Source organism: Trachurus japonicus, chromosome 15 (assembly GCF_045865225.1).
Source record: "Trachurus japonicus isolate A0001 chromosome 15, Traja_1.0".
NCBI classification, from domain to species: Eukaryota; Metazoa; Chordata; class Actinopteri; order Carangiformes; family Carangidae; genus Trachurus; species Trachurus japonicus.
Window position 1 is genome coordinate 204,046 of NC_140921.1, and position 21,243 is coordinate 225,288.

At 43.7% G+C, this 21,243-nt stretch overlaps 3 protein-coding genes across 4 annotated transcripts in view; 1 reads left to right on the top strand and 2 right to left on the bottom strand.

Annotated features, from left to right (window-relative positions):
- yipf3 (Yip1 domain family, member 3) overlaps positions 1 to 21,243 on the bottom strand; it is a 302,848-nt gene that overhangs the window by 124,143 nt on the left and 157,462 nt on the right. The gene's annotated exons all lie outside the window — the stretch shown is intronic.
- prorsd1 (prolyl-tRNA synthetase domain containing 1) lies at positions 77 to 8,947 on the bottom strand. Its single transcript, XM_085800997.1, has 4 exons — positions 8,849 to 8,947; positions 3,514 to 3,639; positions 3,338 to 3,427; positions 77 to 431 (listed from the first exon to the last, which is right to left on the bottom strand). Exons 1-4 carry the CDS (start codon positions 8,927 to 8,929, stop codon positions 219 to 221), a joined length of 510 nt encoding a protein of 169 aa, XP_085657123.1. The 5' UTR covers positions 8,930 to 8,947; the 3' UTR covers positions 77 to 218.
- Positions 13,061 to 21,169, top strand: LOC146972894 (GTPase IMAP family member 9-like). The gene is made up of 3 exons (XM_085799102.1): positions 13,061 to 13,085; positions 19,114 to 20,013; positions 21,144 to 21,169. The coding sequence occupies exons 1-3, from the start codon at positions 13,061 to 13,063 to the stop codon at positions 21,167 to 21,169; spliced, it is 951 nt and encodes a 316-aa protein (XP_085655228.1).

Here is a 21,243-nt window from a genome sequence, read left to right on the forward strand (position 1 = left end):
TGAATCCAGGTCTTACTGGAAGCTCTCCAGGTCCAGACCCGGTCCAGGTCCAGACCCGGACCAGGTCCAGGTCCAGGTCCAGGTCCAGACCCGGTCCAGGTCCAGGTCCAGACCCGGTCCAGGTCCAGGTCCAGGTCCAGGTCCAGGTCCAGGTCCAGGTCCAGACCCTGACCAGGTCCAGGTCCAGACCCGGTCCAGGTCCAGACCCGGTCCAGGTCTTACTGGAAGCTCTCCAGCACCGGCTCGTGTCCCGTCTCCCTGAGGAAGCGCAGCAGGTCTGGGGGGCTGAGTCCCATGGTGGCGGTGTTGGTCATGGGGTGGAAGTGGACCCGCTCGTGGCCCCCCTCCACCAGGTCCCGGTCCAGAACCAGACCCACGCTCCGGTCCTGGTCGAAGAGCAGAGCCAGCGCCGACGCACATCCCTGTCCCACCTGACGGAGACGAGACAGAACCGATCAATCAACCTGACCACCGCTACAATATCAGCTTTATTTGGACCTAACCACCTCACGTATCCCTCCGCCCAGGGTTAGCACCCGCCGATCAGCAGTTGGTTAGCTCCAAATAAAAACTGTGTTTTTCCTGAAAAAATTATATTATAGTGAACAATGGAACTGTGTATTTTTTTTCAGGTAAAACCTCTTTTAGGCCGTGAAAATAGGCCGTTTCTTTGGGTCTGTTCACAACACTGTATGTTGTAAATCTCTGGGCAGGGCTATTATGGGCTGGCGTTGCTAACGGGAGGAGTGCAGAGAGTCTTCTACTGCAATTAAAGTACTTAGGGGCTATTTGGAGATCATACAACCACACTTTAAAAAAATGATACTATCCCTTTAAATTCACTTTGTACAAACACAAATGTTTTAAGCTCGTTTTGATTTCACACAGAGTCAGACCTCTTCTCTTTTCTCTTCAATACGACAGAATGAAACTGTGACTCCGACTGGAGCAGATGTTCACTAAACCAGAAGCCGGTTCTACATTCCCGGTGGAATTGTACGTTTCCGTTTCCATGGTTTTCAGTCGTTGTCATAGTTGCGGTAAAGGCATGGATCTATTACCGCTGGCTGTTAACACGGATGTCAGTCAGTAAAAGCTGCTGTGATGATCCATGATGCCTTTTACACATTTTCATTGGAAAAAGAAAAAAAAAAATCCATGCATTTACCGCGACTACCGAAACCATGGAAACGTAAAGATACAATTCCACCGGAAGAGCAAAACCGCTGTCGGTACCAAATGTGTCCGGGGCGGCGACTGGCGATGACGTGGCGCATCGTGATTGGTCGTGAGGATTTATACAAGTTGTAGGTGGACGACAGTGAGCTGTTTATATTTTCTGATGATAACATTAAACATTTACACAACTAACAGAGACCAAAATGATTAAAATACTGTAATTAGCGCAGACGGGTGTTCACGAACGTTTGTTTGACGTTGCCATGGAGATCTGAGCCAAATCTGGCCACAGTGTGTTGTTGAGCCAGAGACAGAGACAGAGAGACAGGTCTGGAACTAAGTTCATTTCTCCTGATGTGTCCGTCTGAAAGTTGTTTCATTTTGGTGTCAAACTGTTAGAAGAGATGTGTCTGTGACAGATGAGTCCAATATTTACTATGAGGCCAAGAGACTAACTTCACTAACATCCACGGTAGCATCCAAGTAGCTAACGCATTATAGAGCACTGGAAAAGAGAGTAGCGACACCACCATAGACTCCCGTGGTCACTTTATTCTCCCCCTAGTGGCAGGATGTGGGTATTGCAAATCCGCCCAAGAAACCCATTCACTCCAATGTATGTGTGTTGCCAACTTGCTTGTAAATTGATGAAAACTGCTGTGTTTTTGCTTTTAGGTGCCTTGGTCATATTAAGTTATGCTTATAATTTATTTATTTCAAAATTTAAATTGTAACATTAATGTGAACAACTGTTTTTTTTAATAAACATAGATATAACACACAAAATAAAAGATGACAACACTTAAAAACCATTACAAAATGTGACAAAATCAAACCCAAAACGTATTAAGTACGTAAGTTTTTCCTCCAATTTTGATTAAAAAAATGATAATTAATAAAAACACACGGAGCTGTTTACAGTACGTACCGGTCACACAGCGGACAAACACAGAAGGGGACGAGCGGACGCTTTACCGTTGCTAAGCAACCACCAGCTGTCAAAATAAATAACATAAAAAACCTCGCATGGAAATAAAATAAAAGCCAGCAGCACAATAACTTGCTTGTCCTAACAAACATTGGTTGCTTATGATCTATAAGGCTCTCCTTGGTATGGTTCCTCCCTACCTCTGTTCACTCCTCCGTCGAACAGAAAATCGATATGCCTTAAGGTCCAGTGATATCTATTGTTTGAGCATTTCTAGAGTGCGGACTGAATTAGGGAAAAAAGCGTTCAGTTATGCCGCTCCATTAGCATGGAACAACCTCCAGGCTGAACTGAAATTGTCTGAACTTGTATCTCTTGGTGTATTTCGACACTTCTTAAAGGTCCGACAACAAAAATCATTTGAGCGGTGCCTTTGCTGACCAACCTTGTCACCTTGACCTCCTGCTCCCTGCACTTTTTGTTTTAACCTCCATTGTAACATGGCCCTATTTAATATAATGTAATACTGTAATGTATATTGTTGTATGTTGTATTTTGTAATTTATAATGTTGACGACGTGTGCTGCTGCCCTCTTGGCCAGGTCGCCCTTGAAAATGAGATCTCGATCTCAACGGGTCTTTTACCTGGTTAAATAAAGGCTAAATAAAAAAAATAAATAAATAAAAAATAAACAAACTAAAGAAAACACAGGCTTAAGTGGCAAACAGTTAACTAACACAGTTGAATTTAGCGCGCAAACTTACAGAATGACACTTTAGTGGACTTTATCTTTATCATTTAAAACAGCAAGCATTCGTGACACAACAATTAATGGCCACTATATGTTAATATTTATCTGTAAAAGGATCCACGATGATGCTATTAACGTGGGTGATCTATAAATGTCCTTAAATTATTGAAAATACCACACTGCTCATTCACCAACACTGCAGAGATGCAGCTCTGGGGCGCATTTGCAAAACCCACATCCACCACCAGGGGGCGTTTCACTTGACCAATGCTGTCGCTACTCTCTTTAACACTGCTCTAACGCATTACGCCACCACGACCAATCACCATGTGCCACGTCATCACCAGTCACCGCCCCGGACACATCTGGTACCGACACCGGCTTACGTTTTTGACGTTTGGTAAAAGGTGGATAAAGTCAGACAGCGTGGTAGTTGGACCAGCGTTCCGGTGGGATGGCGGCTGCAGCGGCTGCTCACCTTGAGTTTGTCCAACATGGCCGCCTCGTCAGCGAAGCGCAGGTTGCCGCTGCCGACGCCCAGCTTCTTGGCCAGGTCGTTGAGGTTGACCTGCAGAGGAACAGAGAGGATCATGGGAGTGGGGGGGGGGGTCAGGGTGCAGCAGAGGATGATGGGATGGTGGTTACCATGGTTACCTGGTGGTCATGGCGAGCCGACACCAGCCACAGACTCTTCTTCTTCTTGTCCTTCAGGAACAGGTTCTTGGTGACGGCCCCGCCCACTTCCTGCAGGTGAGGCATCATCTCCTCCACCGTCAACACCTGGAGGGGGGGGGGGGCATCATCATCATCATCATCATCATCATCATCATCATCATCATCATCATCATCATCATCATCATCCAGCCCTTCACAATAAAAGTCCTCACTAACTGTTTCTATGCCAGTGGTTCTCAACTGGTGGGTCGGGACCCAGAAGTGGGTCTAGACCCGTTCTGGATGGGTCGTGGACAGCTGGTCAACAAAGTAAATAATATTTCATGCACATCTGATGTTGGACGTCTTTTATTTTGAAAAATAACTTATTTTGAAAGTCAGGAGACACGTGAACACATGCAGTTGTAATGCTCCTCCTCACTTTCTGATTATTTGCTCCATTTGCTCTGAATGCAAAGATCTCAGTTTCTTATTAATGTGGCCTGATGCAGTGAATCTGGTTTTGTTTTGTGGGTCTTTATTTTGTGCAGTTTAATATTTATTCACTTTAGTGAACATGCTCTGAATGCAGAGATGCATTAGAAGTCAAATATATCGTTTTGTTGGTCTCCATTTTGTGCAGTTTGATATTTTTTTATTCACTTCTGTACATGCAGTTGTCATGGTAACTCCTCACTTTCATTCATGTGCTCTGAAATGCACTTTGCTCAGTAAAGAGTGCTTGAATTCTATAAAAGTGGGTCGCGACTTAATGACCATGGGAGAATGTGGAGCCCAGAGAAAAAAAATCGATTCACATAAATATCGCGATATCTTTTTTGACGATTTTTAAAGCGTTTTTTTTTCAAAAATCGATTTTTTTTTTGCTGTTGAATTTTAAATAAATATTTTGCAATGTGCATTTGTTCGCCCTTTTTTACATACAGAGAGTACAGGTTTTGAAAAGGGTTTAATTTCACTTTATAATGGAGTATGTTCATTTCTAGGCTCCTACAGTATTTGTGTGCAGATAAATGTTAAAAATGCTAAAGACTAAAAATCATAGAGAGAATCGGCAATATCGTAGAATCACAATTTAAATCAAATCGCCATCCAAAAAATGGTAGAAGAATCGAACCGGGAGAAAAGCGAATCGTCCCTCAGCAGAAACCAGTTCATTTTGTTCTATTGGAGATTTCAATATTCAAGATAAAACTTACAGTCACAGACACTTTAGAAACACACTGAACTACAGCTACATTCTTCTGCTCGTCCATCATGAGCAGTTTACAGTGGGAAAAGCCTCTAGTGTTTAGTTTAGTTTATTAGTTTATTGGCAAGGCAAGGCAATTTTATTAGTATAGCTTGTTTTTACCAGCAGTTTGTCTCAAAGGGCTTTACATCCCATCATAACAACATCCTCTGTCCTTAGACCCTCACATCCACTGAGGAAAAACTCCATGGAAAACCCTTTAACAGGGAAAACCAGGAGAAAGCTCAGGGTGAGCAACAGAGATGTTGTTTAGAGTTTAGAGTTTATGACACAGAATGTGGGAAACATGGAAATGTTAACCAGATTGAGCGTGGACAGCCCCAATTAATCAACTGCATCAGATGACAGTAAAAGGCTTTAACCAGCAGGTAACAGGTTAATGTTCTGCTGTCGTCCTCGGCCAGGTGACAGTGAGTTTATAGAAATGTTGCATTGGTAAGAAGTTGAAAGAAGAAGAATCCTGAGTGTTACAGCAGATTTAACCCACTGAGGAGTTCTTGGAGAGATTTAAAGTTAAACATAACTTTCTGTAATGTTGACAAAGAAACAATATTTCATCTGTTTTATCATCGTCATCATTCATAGAAGTTCTGCAACGAGATGCAAGACTTTGTAAATGGAACAATTAGTATTAGGCTACTATACAATCTACTGTGTGTGATGTAGTAGCCTATATAATATTCTTGTAAAGTTTCATATTCACAAATCTAAACGGTCTGGATGGAAACCTGCTGTCTCCAGCAGTCTGGCTCACTACTGGAACTGATCAATAACAACAAAGCTGAGAAGTCTCTCAACCTGTTCATATAACATAATGTTATATATGATAACACAACACGACATAACACAACATGTTATATCTATCGCTCTGACTTAAAGCAGATAACAGTGGCACGGCCGTTTCGGCTAATGCTGTGTTCAAGGCAGGCTTTTGAAACCGTAAGTTACAGCTTCAAGTCACAACTACGACTTGGTAGCGTTCCAGGTAACCCGTAGCTCGTGTTTTTACCGTCCTGTTGTCTGTGAAAGTTCCCTATAACGGCCACTCGTAACTTCCGACCCGTGAACTCGTACCAGATCGAACTGGTATGACTTCACAGGAAGGAAAAACACAAAGTACGAGTTTCCTTGAACGCACCATGAGTTAGCGGCCCCCGCCCTTGTCAGGCATCAATTGGTCCTCGTGCTACGTCACCACATTCACGCGCATCCCTTGGCTGCACACACAGCCCTTCATGCCGTTCTCTCCCCTCATTGGATAACACTTGTATCCCACAAGGAAAATTTTCTCCTCGGGTTACAGCAGAGCAGAGTGACGGAGAGACTCGTGTTTAGGCTGAAATACTTCATGTAAGTGATTGCTGACGGAAAATAGGACTATTTAGGACTTATATTAACAAAAACATTCCACTGATATCTGACTTAAAGGACCAACAACGACCTGCAGCTTCCGCTCTGTTCGGTGGTAAAAGAATTTCTGTCGTGTGTTTGTTGAACCTCATGTTGTTTACAAATAAAAATTGTGAGGAAAAAAAAAAAATTCATTCATCTGATACAGGATCAGTGTGTGTGTGTGTGTGTGTGTGTGTGTGTGTGTGTGTGTGTGTGTGTTCCCACCAGCCCCCCTGTAATCCTCTCAGCAGGCACGCCGATTTTTCCCAGTGGCCACCCGTGGTACTGCAACAAAAAATCCCATGGGGCCCAAAAAGGATTTTTCCCATAGACCGCAATAGTAAAAGAGAAGCCTGTAAAACTGTTCACAGGACACCTCCAGCTGTAACCTCCGTTAATTACTAATCTTTGTATTCTATATTTTTAAGTCATGGACTTTTTATCCGTCAAAATGTTTTCTAACGGCCAGAAAAGCCACAGAAAAGTCTCATTTCTGGCCGTGACGTCACGGCTGTGTCCGTGCACTCGCAGTGCGCGGTCGTGTGTGTCTCTGGACCGAGGATGCCTGAAACTAATGAGACTCTGTCCGGTGCTAAAATCACTCAGAAAAGTGGAAAACACGGCTCAAAGGTGAGTTTTTGTTTGGTCACATCAACTTTATGATAGTTAATGTCTGTTATTAGTCTCTTGTCAACTCGTATTCTTAAACGTAACGTTTTAATTGATGAGATCGCCTCGTAATGACTGCATTTACTGACGTGAAACCGGACTGTTTTACATTACTGCTCCTGTAAAACTCATATTTTTCAGTAATTTTAGCTTGATAAGTCATTTATGCTGTCTGTATGTGTCTGTGTGTGTCAAATGATGTCTGTATGTGTCTGTGTGTGTGTCAACAGTGTCTCATCGCGGCTGATGTTCTACACCTGTTGCTCCGTTCACAACGTCCACGTTAATTTATTTTACGGCTTAATTAATGCCACGGTGGTAAAATGTAAACCGAGACATCTCCTCCATGGTCGGTGTGTGTCGTGTGTGTGTCCTGACGGTGCAGCTGCTCCCCGTCTTCCACCGGGGCCGGAGGAAGAACCGTGGACGTCCTCCTCCTCCTCCTCCTCCTCCTCATCCTCCTCCTCCTCACCGTCGTCAGTGTGTGTTTGTTCAGTGTCAGTATGCTAAATGATCACTTAAACTTATAATCATATTATTAAATTGTTCGGAAAAAAACAAACATGCTTGTGACTTTTTTCTTCTTCTACCAAATCCAACATCAACTGTGTCTGAGGCATCGTGTTTAATTAAAATGTCTGGTTCTGTAACAGCTGTATTTAGTGGACACTGATATTCTGCGTGTTGTGGAAATATTGTAAATTAAACTGTTGAATTACAAAGAGTCTCATCCACCTGAAGGCTTAATGATGATGATGATGATGATGAAACTATGAACACAGCCAGTACAGACAATTATTAAAAGGAAGATGCATTTGCCAAAGAGCTCTAACTTTCTTTAATCACAGTGTGGTTGATAAAAACAAAACACGTGTGACTACGTTTAAATACCTCCACCAACGTCCTGTAACAACTGGTGAACTGTGCAGCAAGTTAAATATATAAAAAAGGTAAGAGTAAAGCCTCATTACATTATTTGAGGTGTTCTGTGGTCATCTCTGTCATGTTTAACAAAAATACAGTTAATTATGATTTATTTTCCATTGTGATTTAAGCTTACAGGTTCGGACTAACTTGTTTTCAGTGTAACATGTATATTAATTAACTGTCAAAACGATTTAACGATCATATAAACGACCGTAGTAAACCTACGATCAGCCGTCTTACATTTTAAATCATTATCTTTGTTTTAAAGTCCGTGTGAGTCTGTAAAAGTCTTAATACTCATTCCTTAAATCCACAAGTAACACATACATGAACGCGCAGCGCCAAAACTAGAACGGCGGTTGCTCGTTCTCATTGCCCCAGGGCATGATGGGAGACCGCAGAGCATCATGGGGGTGACTCAACTGCGCATGCTCTATGGGCCCGATAACGCGGAAGTAAACCCGGAAGTCAGAAACTTTTTCGGCGTATGCGCCAGGCGAGCAACTTTCATTGAAATGAACGGCGGCCATTTTCCGGTCCGGTATCCAGTTAATATAATACATCCATGGTTCCCACGTGCAGGCTTTTGGCGCCCTCTGCAGGTGACAGCGGCTCCACGCGGCAGCGACGTGTCACGTTACGACGTCACCGGTCAGTCAGCTCCAGCAGGTGAACTAAACTCACCTGGAGCTGGAGGCGCGTTCACGTTCACAACACCTTTTTTTTTTTTTCCCAAAACTTTATTTATAATCACGGTCAGAACACCGGTCATTTTACACAGCAGCTGGTGACGTCAGACCCCGTTTACAAACACGTCATTTTACACATCAACACACAAACTAACGGGCACGCGCGTCACTACACCGGCAGCTACCGACTGTGCGCGCTCCCGCTGACCTGCAGACCAGTTCGGCTCGTGCCTGGAAACCGTCCTGGGCCCGAGGCTGCAGGTTCGAGTCCCAGTCTAGACTGTAGCAGCCTGTAGAGCCATAGATGTCTATGTGTAGAGCTACAACAGGTTCGAGTCCCAGTCTGACGGACCGGGTCTCTGCTCAGGTCCGGTCCAGGTCTTACCGGGGGGTGTTCTACACAGGTGGTCTGGATGTCCAGGCTCTGCAGGTATTCCTCCAGCTGGACTCGCAGCGGCGCCGCCATGTTGGATCTTCAGTATCTTCTTCTCCTTAGGGATTTCCGGCCAACTGAGCGCTTCCAGGGTGATGCTGCCCTCCACTGGTCATGACGAGCTACTACTGGTCTCTATAACCCAGTGGAGGGGAGGTATTTCATTTCATTTCATTTATTTAGATATCCATTAGCTTTGGCAAAGGCCGTCGCTATTCTTCCTGGAGTCTAAACCTTCACGGATGAACTGTCCATAGCAGTATATAAATACAAAAACACATCACACCATAAACACAATAACAACATCCATAACCACAACAACTCACAACCATCTACAGGACAAAACAAGACAAAACAACAGAACAAAAACAATACAAACAACATATACATATTATTGGACCTTATTCATTTCCACAGTGTAGCTGTTACTATAGTAGTGAAATAATCAGCACATGCCCTCCCAACAGAAACGAGTTTTCCTCTGACCCAAAGATACTGTAGTTTGTGTCCACACTCTTTAAATGAAGTGTAGCCCTGTGGAAAACAAAAACAAAAAGATTAAAATGACATACGTTTGAATAAATAAGATAATTGTGTAGCAGTTAAGATTAAAAAAATGTCTAAGTTCATGTTTGATAAATGTCATTTAAGGTTAAAAATTACTGTAAGTTAAAATAATTCAGTAAAGACAGTGAATACTGGTTAGGCTTAAAGATGCATTTCATATGTTAATTTGTTGTTTATGAATGTTTGTGAAAATGTCTATGCCTGAAATCAGTGGCATGCGGTGACTTTCACAGCTGAAGCTCCCCACCACACACAATAAGTAAAAGATTTTAGCTGCTGCAATGGTTGGGTTTAGGCAATTGGTTGATTTGTTATACTATGAATTTTCAAAGTATTTAAATTAAAATACTTTGAAAATGTAAAGTTTTTTTTTCTTTTTTTTTTTTGGGGGGGGGGGGGGCTTTTTGCCTTTAATTGACAGGACAGTTGAGAGAGGGAAATGGGAGACAGAGGGGGGATGACACACAGGATAGGGCTGCTTGACGTGGGATTCGAACCAAGGCAGGTGCTCTACCAACTGAGCTAAACACCGCCCCCAAAGTTTTTAAATTTAGAGGCTTACTGTGACGCTACCATCAGGACTATTGTCTTGTGTTTCCAGTTGAGGACATCTGGCATTTTGATGTGTCATTGTAGTAGCACCTTGTAGATTGTAGCCAGCAGGGGCAGAAGGAATGTGTGTCGCAGAATACTGCCAAGTTAGAGCAAAGAGGAAGTTGTGTTTCTGTGTGACATTCTGGGAACGTGTTTTTGCCAGTTCTGCTGTGAAAATGAAAGTAACGTTTCCTACACCGCGTCGTTGTGTTGTAGTGGTGTAACAATTTGGAGGTCCCACCGAGATTTTTAAAGGATATTGTTTTGTGGCGGACGACTTTTTCAACTCCGGAAAAAAACTGAAAATGTTGTGTGGTGTGACAGCAGCAAGTCAACTTAGGAAGTGGTAGCTTCACTGCATTCACACGTGTGAAATCACACAAAGGAGAAAAAAAAGTCATAAACACATCAACACGAGTGTTTTATGGACTTGGAGAAGACATTTGACGTGTCCCAAGTGGCGTTCTGTGGGAGGAGCTTCAGGAGTATGGGGTCAGAGGCCCTCTGCTGAGGGCTGTACAGTCCCTGTACGATCGGAGCGGGAGCTTGGTTCGCAATGTAATTACGCTTTTCCACTACACTTTCACAGCACGGAACGGAACGGCACGGCACGGTAAAGGTGCTTTTCCACTACAGCTGAGTTCTCTAGTTCCTCCTCAGTGAGGGCGGGGTCGGCACGGGGCCGCATTGTCCCTCTCTATTGTTTCTCTCGTCTCGTCAGCTCCAAACTCACTGGTCTGCAGCTCGTTAACAGACCTCAGTGGTTTTACACACAGCAACATTTAACTCAGGTGAAGGAACAACAACAGTCTGATACAGATCAGCTGCTGTTGCCGCTCTGTTTTTGAAATTTCCAGGTTTGATTTTCATGTCGGACGTCGTGCTCGCGCCGACGCTCTGCCCAATCAGTGGAAGGCAGTCGGCTGCCGTCACGTTATAGTAGCACTTCGGCTGCTTGGAACCAGGGCCGAGGAGGAACTAAAATAGTTCCTGGTACCAGGTACTAGGGCTAATGGAAAAGCAAAAAAAGCAGGCCGTGCCGCGCTAGTGGAAAAGCGCCGCAAGTGTGGCAAGGTGAAGAGGGCCCAGGCGGGGATTGAACCCACACCTCCCGGGAAAGAGTCATGCGCGCTTGCCAGTCACCCAAAGGGACATCCCCTTGGCCAAGTAGCCAGGGCGCATGATCAATTGGAGGCATAGAACCACGGCCACGCTGTAGGGATGAGGTGCTACCAGCTACCAGCCGCTACAGCAGCTGGCTGAGCCTCTTGGAGCCGCGGCCTCGTTTCACATCAACAGGGTCGACATGGTGCATTCCTCTCGGTCAGCCGGTGGACCTGTGGGTGACGAGCGTGTTGCAGCCCTAGTGTTGAAACACCGTGTCCCACCCCAAACATTGAATATCTTGCCCGCCTAATAACGCCCAATCAAATTTGTATTCCATACTCATGTAAGCTTGTGCGGAAACTTGTGAAAGGAGGCGGGACAAACAGGAAAAACTGCCATTTCTGAACATCTTTAATCACTGGATGACTGCAGGGAGTCAGAGGGAGCAGAAGAGGGTCTAGAAGAGGGTTGTACCGCAATCGATTCTAATGTGCAGTGAAGGCTGCTGGGTTTTGATGGCATAAACTTCCTCTGTACACTGAGCAACCGTTGAATGGCAATGTCATGTCTTCCTGCAGGTGGGTGACAGTGACTACCACTGGAGTCGTTACACCACTGATGTCTTTAAGAATCTCTGTGACGATGGATTCTCCACTTAAGAGTGTCTGTGAGCTTGGTCCTGAGAAACTCTGTATGTTGTTCTAAACAGTCCACTAAATGCTGCTGCTTTGATTTCCACTGTTGAATTATGTCCTTCATCTCTTTTTGATTTTTTTTTTCAGCTCAGCCAAAGCATGCTGTATGTCAATGGAGTCAAGAGTGTCATCTCCTACTTCCATGTCCACTAAAGACTCATTTGTTTTGTCCTTTCCATTCCTTTTCACATAGTGCAGTGTCCCCTGTTGTCCTGCAGAGGGCTGGGGTGCCTCCTTACAGGTCTCCTGGCTTATGGAGCCTGTAAGAGCTCCAGTAAAAGCAGACAGAGGTTCTGACAGCAGAGGTGACGCAGCATTAGCCAAAACCACCGGATCGCTTACTTCTGCTTTAACCCTTGCCCCTTGAAACAGAGCTACTTAATTAGCGTTTGTCTTTTCTCCCGGGATGACGACGGAGGTTGGCCGGCTGACCAGCTCTCTGGACGGGGTGGTGTCTCTGTGACGAGCCGTTGATCTGCTCCACAGGTGGAGCTTCACTTCTCCCAGAAACATGGGAGCAAACGTCTGAACAGCCTCATGTGGATAAACCGACCTCACATTGGGATCTAAACAGCTACTTTCTCACATGAAAACATATTAAAACTTAACAAAGTGACGTAATAACAGCGCTACAGCCAGAAATAAAACAGCTGCCGGTTGCTGCGAGATGCATTCTGGGAAACCTGTCATAGCCCTCGGTTTGAAGGTCCAGATAGCCCGACCACTTCCCCCTAACCCTCGTCTGGACCAGAACCAGGACAACACCACTTCACGTGAACGCACAAAACGAACGGGTTAAGGCCGAGGGCTAAGGGGGGAACTGGAATTCACCCTTAAACTACAATTACAACTAACTTTCTTTCTTTGTTTCAGATCAGTGTAACTCTTCATACCTTTAACACCTTCACAGACACTTTCACTTACACCTTTATCACACTGAAAACTGTGAGTTGTCTCTGTTGATTTTATTTTTTTGTGCCTTAAACTACGTATAAAAACACGACTGAATTTGGCTCCAGTAGTCTGTTACATATCTAGAGTTCTGATCTCTGAGCTCTTGGCTGAACACAGATGTGATGTGTGCAAAGGGAGGGGCTGTGGCCAGACCATAATATAAAGATGAAGATCAAAATTAAACTATTCACCAAGAATAAACCAACAAGACAAGACTCCACAGAGCACCTGCCTGTCAAAGACCAACATGGGCAACGGATACAGTACGCTTGGTAAGAACATTTAAAACTTTCACATTTGTCCACTTTTGAAAGCCGTAATGTTCGTCTCTAAATTCATTTCAGACCGACTGTTCATGGATACCTCTCCTCCCCTCTTAAATGACAGTAACAACAAAAGTCCAGTACCTGTCTAGATTACAATGGTACATGTGTATATTATCATGATGTTGTCAACAAATCCTTAATTCCTGATGCCATTAAGATGCACAATGCCATTTTGTTTTTCTTTTTTTACTTTTTATATCATTTTCTATTATTTATATCATATTATTTTAGGTTATGTAAGCTGCTGGATGATCTGAATTTCCCTCCTAGGGATTAATAAAATATTTTCAATTCAATCAATTCAATTAAGAAATGATGCTAATCACTATTAGAAGATTTTGGCTTACTTCCTTGAGTCTGTCAAAGCAAAGTGAATGTATTAAGGTAGAATTGCTTGACTTCAGTGGTTCTTAGCAAAAGCTTCAGTCTGTGTGTGGATGTGACCCCTTACTGCAGGTCAAGACTGAAGCTTTCTATTGGGACATTTTAATTTGTTCTTAATGATAGGAATCCTGCTTAGCAGGTTTGGCTGTGATGGATATAAACATCATCATGTGTCATGACTGTGCTCTGAGACCATAGCAACACATACTGTACATACCAGTCACTCCAGCCAGACTGGGTCAGAACCTAGTAGCCTATGTGACTACACCACCTGTGTTGGCTGGTGGAGCACCAGAAATGTTAAATCAACTGAACAGAAAATCTAAACTGCAACAGACGACAACAAGGTGCAGGAAGGTGGTGCCTGCTGAGGCAGGATGTCCTTAACTAACCTTTATTTAGGTTCGCTGTTTAGTTTAGTGCAGAGAGCAGACGGGCGCATGGCGTCTGTCCGACTACCCATTTCTCCGACCATACATTTCTTTATTTTTGCGTCCATTAGTCCGACCTCCCACTTCTCCGACTTAAGTAGCCCTAACCCTTAACCTTACCCTAAACCTAACCTTAACACAGTAGAATGGGTAGTCGGAGAAATGAGCCGTCGGACTTTTGGGCAGTCGGACTGATGTATGCTCCCCAGAGCAGACACCCCATATGCAGAGAGTCTAATCCTTGCTGCAGCCCGTCCCGGATCAAAACCCGGCTTGGGTGGCCCTTTACTGCAAGGAAAATTGACTTGCACTTATATAGCACTTTTCACTGTTCGTCACATTCACACATTCAATGCAAGTCCAATCAAAGTGTGGGTTCATTGTGCAGCTAAGAATCAAACCACTTAATGAACGACCCACTATAACTCCCGAGCAACAGCTGCATGCCACCCCCCCTCTCTGCCTCCCCTTTTCCCTTTACTCTCTACTATACTATCAATTTATTTATGTGAAGGACGTTGATCAGTTGCCTCCACCCAACCAGGAACTTGTAACACCCACAACATAGCAGCTTTGAGGTCTATTATATAAAACAGCTTCAACATAACCAGGATAACACTTTGCCGTCAAGCTTCACTGAACCAAACAACAGACATCCTGTATAACCTGTTCTGTGAAGCTGAACATCACTTGATTTATTTACCCTGAGGTTATCCTTCCAGCTATGGGCAGATCATGTGAAAGGGGAGGAGCTGTTAAATATGAGCAACATGACACGAGACATAAGACTGTTTATTAATCCCACACATGAGAAATTTGGTCGTGACAGTAGCATTTGTAACATACAAGGTAATAAAAGTAGGAGAACATGCAAATGTAGAGATTAAAAACGATGTAAAACAAAGATACTGTTATGAAGCAAAATGTTTCAGGAATAAATACAGTTATTTACAAGAATAGAATAAAACTAGATAAAGTAGCATTTCCTGATGGAAATGCATGTGAATGCTGAAAGCAGCTGAACGCTGTTGCAGAATTAGCAAATAGTGCAAGCAGTGATCACCATACAAATGTTTGACCGAGGTAGGAATTGAACCCACAACCTCATGGTCAGTAGACTTCCACTCTGCCTCTAGGCCACAGTGCACACACAGTAGCAGAGACTGTTGTCTGTTGATGAGCTGCACTCTGTCTCACTCTGAAGTTAACGAGCCCAAAGCTGCACCTGTTGGAAACACTGTCAACTTCAAGAAAGCTTGAGAGTCAAGCTTGAATGACTTACAATGAAAATTTCTGTGAATTTCAGGCTGAGAGCAGCAGTTTCAACATGAAGCAAGTTATCAGAAGTCAACAGAGGACGACTGGGAAAATAATTCATTATAATTGTTGTTGAGGCAAGATTTGAACCAGCAACCTTCAGGTCTTGAGCCCAGTGAGCTAACCACTAGGCTACAGACAGAGACAGTATGTGAGGGCAAAGAAAACCTTTAATAAGAGGATCACTGGCTCCTGCTTAAAAAAAAAAAGTAAGGAAAGTGCAGAAATTAGCCACACCAAGTAAGAAGAGGACTTTTTTGTGACCTGTGACTATTTTTTGGTGAATTAAAATGAATTAAAAAGCACTTAACAGCAAGTTACAAAGGTGAGCTCCTTCTCCTGATGCTGTGAAAAAAAATGTGTGTGTGCTTTCAGCATTCACATTAATTATATAAACAGAGGGTAAACTCTGACACCTGCAGGTCAGTTGATGGTGATGTCATACTCAAGAAGGCAAAATGTCAACATGCTCATGCCTAGACTAAAAAAGAAACACTGGATATAATATTATGGAATTGCATATAGAAGCATATATCAGGGGTTATAACAGATGCACAGTTCATTAACTAGCTTGCTGGATTCTACAGATGTAGCCACCTAGAAGTTCCCCCTGGTCCCTGGTGGGACCACTGTGGGACCGTGATGGGTCCGTGGCGGATCCGTGACGGGCTCCCGCTTGGCCCGTGGCGATAATTTAATCCCCCGCGATGACGTAGCGAACGCAGCCACGACTGTTAACGCCCCTCTGCAGCCCGTGTGAAAATCAGCTGCAGTGTCTCATTTGTCCACGGGGAGGAGCAGTGATTTTGACCCGAGTTAATCTGTCAATCACTTTTCCTCCTCCTTTCTTTTTTCCCTCAGATGAATTGCTATAATTGCCTCCAAAACAGGCGATCTATAAGTAGCTTCAAAGATAAATAAACACCGACAGAGCACAAATAAAAATGTATATCACTCGCAGTTTACCTGTCTACAGATTTTGCATTCTAGTAAATGTTTGCCTTGTGGTGGTTTTAATGGTAACACTGAAGCATACGGTGCGCAAATAAACCCTAACAAATAAATAAACAGCATGCCAACATGTCCGTGAATATACACGCATGAGACTGTATGTGTAAAATTAAAGTGTGGTCCTAAGTGACCGCCCTTATATTCAAACAAGAGGAAAGAGAAATAATTATGAGGTTCATAAATTAAAACACCATGATTGTGCGTCGTGCGCCCTCGCCATGGCACAGCTGAGACTTAACATGGGCTACTGGATGTTTGTTGTTTGTTTGTGTGAAACCTGTAATATAAACAGTTTTTTACAAGCCCCTCTTTCAGTTATTGCCAGTCGGCAACCATGAAATCTGCTGTGCATCTCTGGCTTGCTCATTCACTTCCGATCCGCAAATAAATAAATACATTTCTAGTGACCACAGTGAGTCACGTCTCAGAGCCACGGGCTACATTTGTGTATTTATTAGGGCTGTGCAAGTTGCGTTATGGCAACTCATTAAACTATTAACGCCGACATTAATTTTATCACGCATTAATGCATGTTGCTCACATGCTTTTATTTTGTAAAAGTCTGTTGCTGGCGGCTGCGGTGTAGGGATCAGAGTCGCTGGACACCGTGAACATGCGCTGTGCACCTCTGTAAAATTCTCAATAAAATTTCATGAATGAGTGTATTTTTCACCACAGAATACTAATATCCCTCCCCCTGCGCTATGCTGACCTGACGCGTCTAGAGTGGTTGACAGCTCTCTCTCTCTTTTTTTTTTCACTTTTAATGATAAAGTCACGTCAAACCAGCCATTCCCATTAGGAGAGCCAAATGCCTGACGCGCGATCTACTGGCACTGACGCACCTGTCTTAATATGGAACTCAACATGAGAGCGAAGGTGCGCTCTGCTCTTATTTCCATCTCACCCCACACACGTCAACCTGTGTCTTGTGAAGAGAGAGAGAAAGAGAGAGAGAGAGAGAGAGAGAGAGAGAGAGAATACAGTAGGCTATACTGTACAACGCGCACTGCACACCAGCTGATCCGCCGGTCCACTGAGTGAAATAAGCAAGTCAGGGCCTGAACATCAGGGCCTTTGCTAGGAATTCTGGGGCCCCTGAAAGAATACTAAAGTGGGCCCCTGACTTTTCCACTTTTTTTCTTAGACTATATATGTATGATCATTTTTTATTTAGCCTACTTTGTTTTGATGCTAATGCAGCATTACTATGAGTATTAGTCAGGGTCTTATGCAGAATAATTCAGTCATACAAAGATTAGACTAGGTGCAGCAGGTGTCTTCAACTTTGTGAAGTTGTGATATCAAATCGGAATGGGGTTTATAGGGGGATTGACAGTATAGGCTAGTGCTATAACTAGTAAATTATAGTGAAAAATCAATACATTTAATTAATAAATTTAATCCAGGGGAAGTACAGAGTTAAATGAAATTCCAGCACTGACTCCATATGTTCAGACCATCTGCAATCCTGTCTGACTTGTGTGTGTGTGTGTGTGTGTGTGTGTGTGTGTGTGACAGTTGAGGGTCCTGTCACTATGCCTCCTATTGATCATGCGCCCTGGCTACTTGGCCAAGGGGATGTGCCTTTGGCCGAATGGTTAGCGCACATGACTGTTACCCGAGAGTCTGGGGTTCGAAGCCCGCCCTGGACCCTGTTCACCTTGCCACATGTGCCTTTCCTAACCTCTGCCATGAAGCACTGTTGCAAAATTACAACATTTTTTGTAAGATAGATAATAATGAAAATAAAAATGTTTAAAGCTGGACCTTCTAAGGAAACACCTGCTCATTTTCTAATCAATTCATAGTCAAAGCGGTGGGGGATGCTTGGAGATGGTAATGCTCAGGAGCAGGTGTGAATGTTCAGGGGTTTGGAGTGTGTTGTTGCTCAGGAGAGAGTCTGGTCCAGCTAGCCTTCTAACATAAGCCTCCCCGGTCCTCCTTCAAAGTTGAACAGCCAGCTCCATTGCAGGCTCTGTGCGATTTGTGTGACAATGGGTGACCAATAGGTGGCCCATTAGTGCAAACAAAAGATTGAGCAATGATAATGCTAATTCCCTGGTTGAAGGCATGCACTGAATACCTGCAACTGCAAACATCTTAAAAAGGCTTTTCATCACTCCCTTAGTTTTTCCTATTTAAATGTAGAATCACAGTAAATAAATTGTGATAAAAAAAATTGACAGTAGGTATTATTAGCTACAACAATTTATTTCCAGATAAAACAGTGGCCAGCGCATCTCCAGTAGCTAGGTCTGTTATAATTTCACTTCTTAAATCAAACATGTACTCGTGGTTCTATGAATTATGTGAATTTCCACTCACCACCAGCGGCGGCACTTTAAATGCCGCCTCTGGCGATATGTACTGTTCTGTGAGAGAAGCGCCATCTCCTGGTCATGTCATGTATTTCATTGAATGGGTGGAGTTCCAGTAAAAACTAATCACGCCCAGGAAAAGGAGGGGGTCACTCCAGCTGCTGGGACTTTGCTGGAGCTCTGCTGGAACTCTCATGGGAACAGCATGGGAACAGCATGGGAACAGCATGGGAACAGCATGGCAGGGGAATTTCTATGTGGCTCCCACTGTATGTTGGCAGTAGTCTTCAGATGTGTTTGCACACTTTCTCTTGTCTGATTCATTATGTAGCTTGAATGTATACTTGTCAACTTAAGGCTGGATAGAATCTCATTTATTCATGTTATCCTATTAGTTGATTACAGAGAGTTAGAATGGTTTAATCACAATTAATCCACTGGTCATTATTGGCCGCTCTTCAAGTTTGGAATTGTTTACAGCAATAATGTGTTTTTGAAATTCTCCAACAGAACTACCAGAGCCAGACCTCAGGATCGTGTTGATTGGGAAAACTGGAGCTGGGAAAAGTGCAACAGGAAACACCATCTTAGGGGAGAAGGCTTTTATTTCTAAAATATCTGCCTCCACAGTGACACTGAAGTGTCAGAAGAAAACAGGGGAGTTCGATAATAAAATACTGGCAGTCATTGATACTCCAGGGCTGTTTGACACTGACAAGACTGAAGAGCAGGTGACGACACAGATTGTTACATCCATCTCAATGGCTGCTCCAGGTCCTCATGTGTTCCTGGTTGTGATCCGGCCAAACAGGTTCACAGAAGAAGAAAATAAAACAGTGACAATGATTAAGAAGATCTTTGGAGATGAGGCAATGTCTTACACCATGGTCATGTTCACTTGTGGAGACGATATGAAGGCAGAAGGAGTCTCCATAGAAGATATAACTTGTAGAAATAATGGTCTCAGTGCCTTCCTCAGGCAGTGCCAGGGAGGATACCATGTCTTCAACAACAGAGATAATGACCCATCTCAGGTCCGTGAGCTTCTGGAGAAGATCAACAAAATGGTTCAGAGAAACGGAGGAAGCCACTACAACAATGAAATGCTCCAAGAAGCTGAGAGAGCCATACAAGAAGAGATGGAACGTCTTCGGAGAGAAGATCCAAATATGACCCGCCAGGAGGCAAGAAGAAGAGCAGAGGAAGACAACCCTTTTACACGAAAAGTAAAGCGAGCTGTAGCTGCTATTCTTGGAGGAGCAGCTGGAGCAGCAGCTGGAGCAGCGATTGGAATAGGTATTGAAATAGCTGTTGCAGCAGAAGTTGGAGCTGCTGTTGGATTTGTTGGAGGTCCAATAGGAGCTGCAGTAGGAGCTTTAGCTGTAGGTGGAATAACAGCTGCAGTCATCGGTATAGTTGCTGTAGTGAAGAGGAGAAGGGCATGTAATACATAATAATATTTACCTGTAATTAATGACCACCAGCAGCTCATTACAGCAATTTTACAATGGATATAAATAAATAATCATGCTAACTGTGTGTAAACTTTATTTGATCAGGTCTTGTTTATTTTTTTCATCATCTTTTCCAGCAGGTATCTTTCTGCTTCAGTTTGAGACCATCATTGTTTTCATTTCACTCATTATTCAACATGTGATTAAACTGTAACTGGTGCTCTCTGTAGTCCAAATCAATCAACATGTCATAATCTGTAGTTTGTGATTTTAAGTGTCAGGAGACGTTGGACAGGTTTGATTTGCTTGAATTAACACTGCTACTGTATAAGGAGAAAGCCCTTTACCCTTAAAAGTGCTATGAGCTCTTCAATTGCCCCGTTTACATGAGAGGGTTAATTCCGAATTAAAATCATTTAATTCTGAATTAAAGTTAATTCCGCTTTAAAAAGATCATGTAAACACTTAATTCCGAGTGAAAATATAATTCGGATTTAAACTTAATTCCGAATTAAGTGGGTGGTTTATTCCTATTTTAAATCGGAATTAATTAATTCCTCTATCATGTAAACGTTTATTCTTTTAAAAATTAATTCCGGTCGTTCTGCGCATGCGTATTAACTGACTCGCCGCTCTGTGTGTGTGTCGCGGTGATAATTTAACCGTGAAAAGTAGGTTACAACACACACAACATAACGTTACAGCCGCAGTGTTGTGAGTGAGTCATGTCTGGACAACCAGGCTTCATGAACCCGCTCCACAGACCCCGCTGCCCGGCCGCCGGTGGCTCACACACCGGGGAAGGCGATCCGGGCAGTGAGGGTGTGTGAGCCCGGCGGGGAAGGAGCTTGGCCTTCCCCGCCGTAGCAGTAGCGGCAGCGGCGGCGGGGGCGGCCAGGCTCACACACTCAGGGAAGGGAAGGCCATCCTGGCAGTTAAGAGGAGAAACTTTCTGCTTCTAAGTTGTTGTTAGGTTCAGGAGCAGCGGAGCGGCTGCAGCTCTGTTCACTTCACACACTGAGAATGGAGTTTGTTTTCTTCCGGTAGACGTAAATGCGTAAACACGTGTACCCTCTGTCCAATCAGAACGCTTCCCGACCTCCAGACGTTGAGCGGAATTAAATAAAGGCGATTTAACGTGTTTTCCATGTAAACCCTAATTCGGAATTATTATGTCCATGTAAAC

Bases quoted from the DNA above. Each gene is read 5' to 3' on its own strand.
- prorsd1 (XM_085800997.1), bottom strand. From the start codon at position 8,929: ATGGCGGCGCCGCTGCGAGTCCAGCTGGAGGAATACCTGCAGAGCCTG. The intron at 3,640-8,848 runs GTAAGACCTGGA...CCCCCCCTCCAG, and splicing joins CCTGTGTAGAACACCCCCCG to GTGTTGACGGTGGAGGAGAT. The intron at 3,428-3,513 runs GTAACCATGGTA...GTTCCTCTGCAG, and splicing joins CGGCTCGCCATGACCACCAG to GTCAACCTCAACGACCTGGC.
- LOC146972894 (XM_085799102.1), top strand. From the start codon at position 13,061: ATGGGCAACGGATACAGTACGCTTG. The intron at 13,086-19,113 runs GTAAGAACATTT...ATTCTCCAACAG, and splicing joins CAACGGATACAGTACGCTTG to AACTACCAGAGCCAGACCTC. The intron at 20,014-21,143 runs GTATAGTTGCTG...CTGTCCAATCAG, and splicing joins AATAACAGCTGCAGTCATCG to AACGCTTCCCGACCTCCAGA.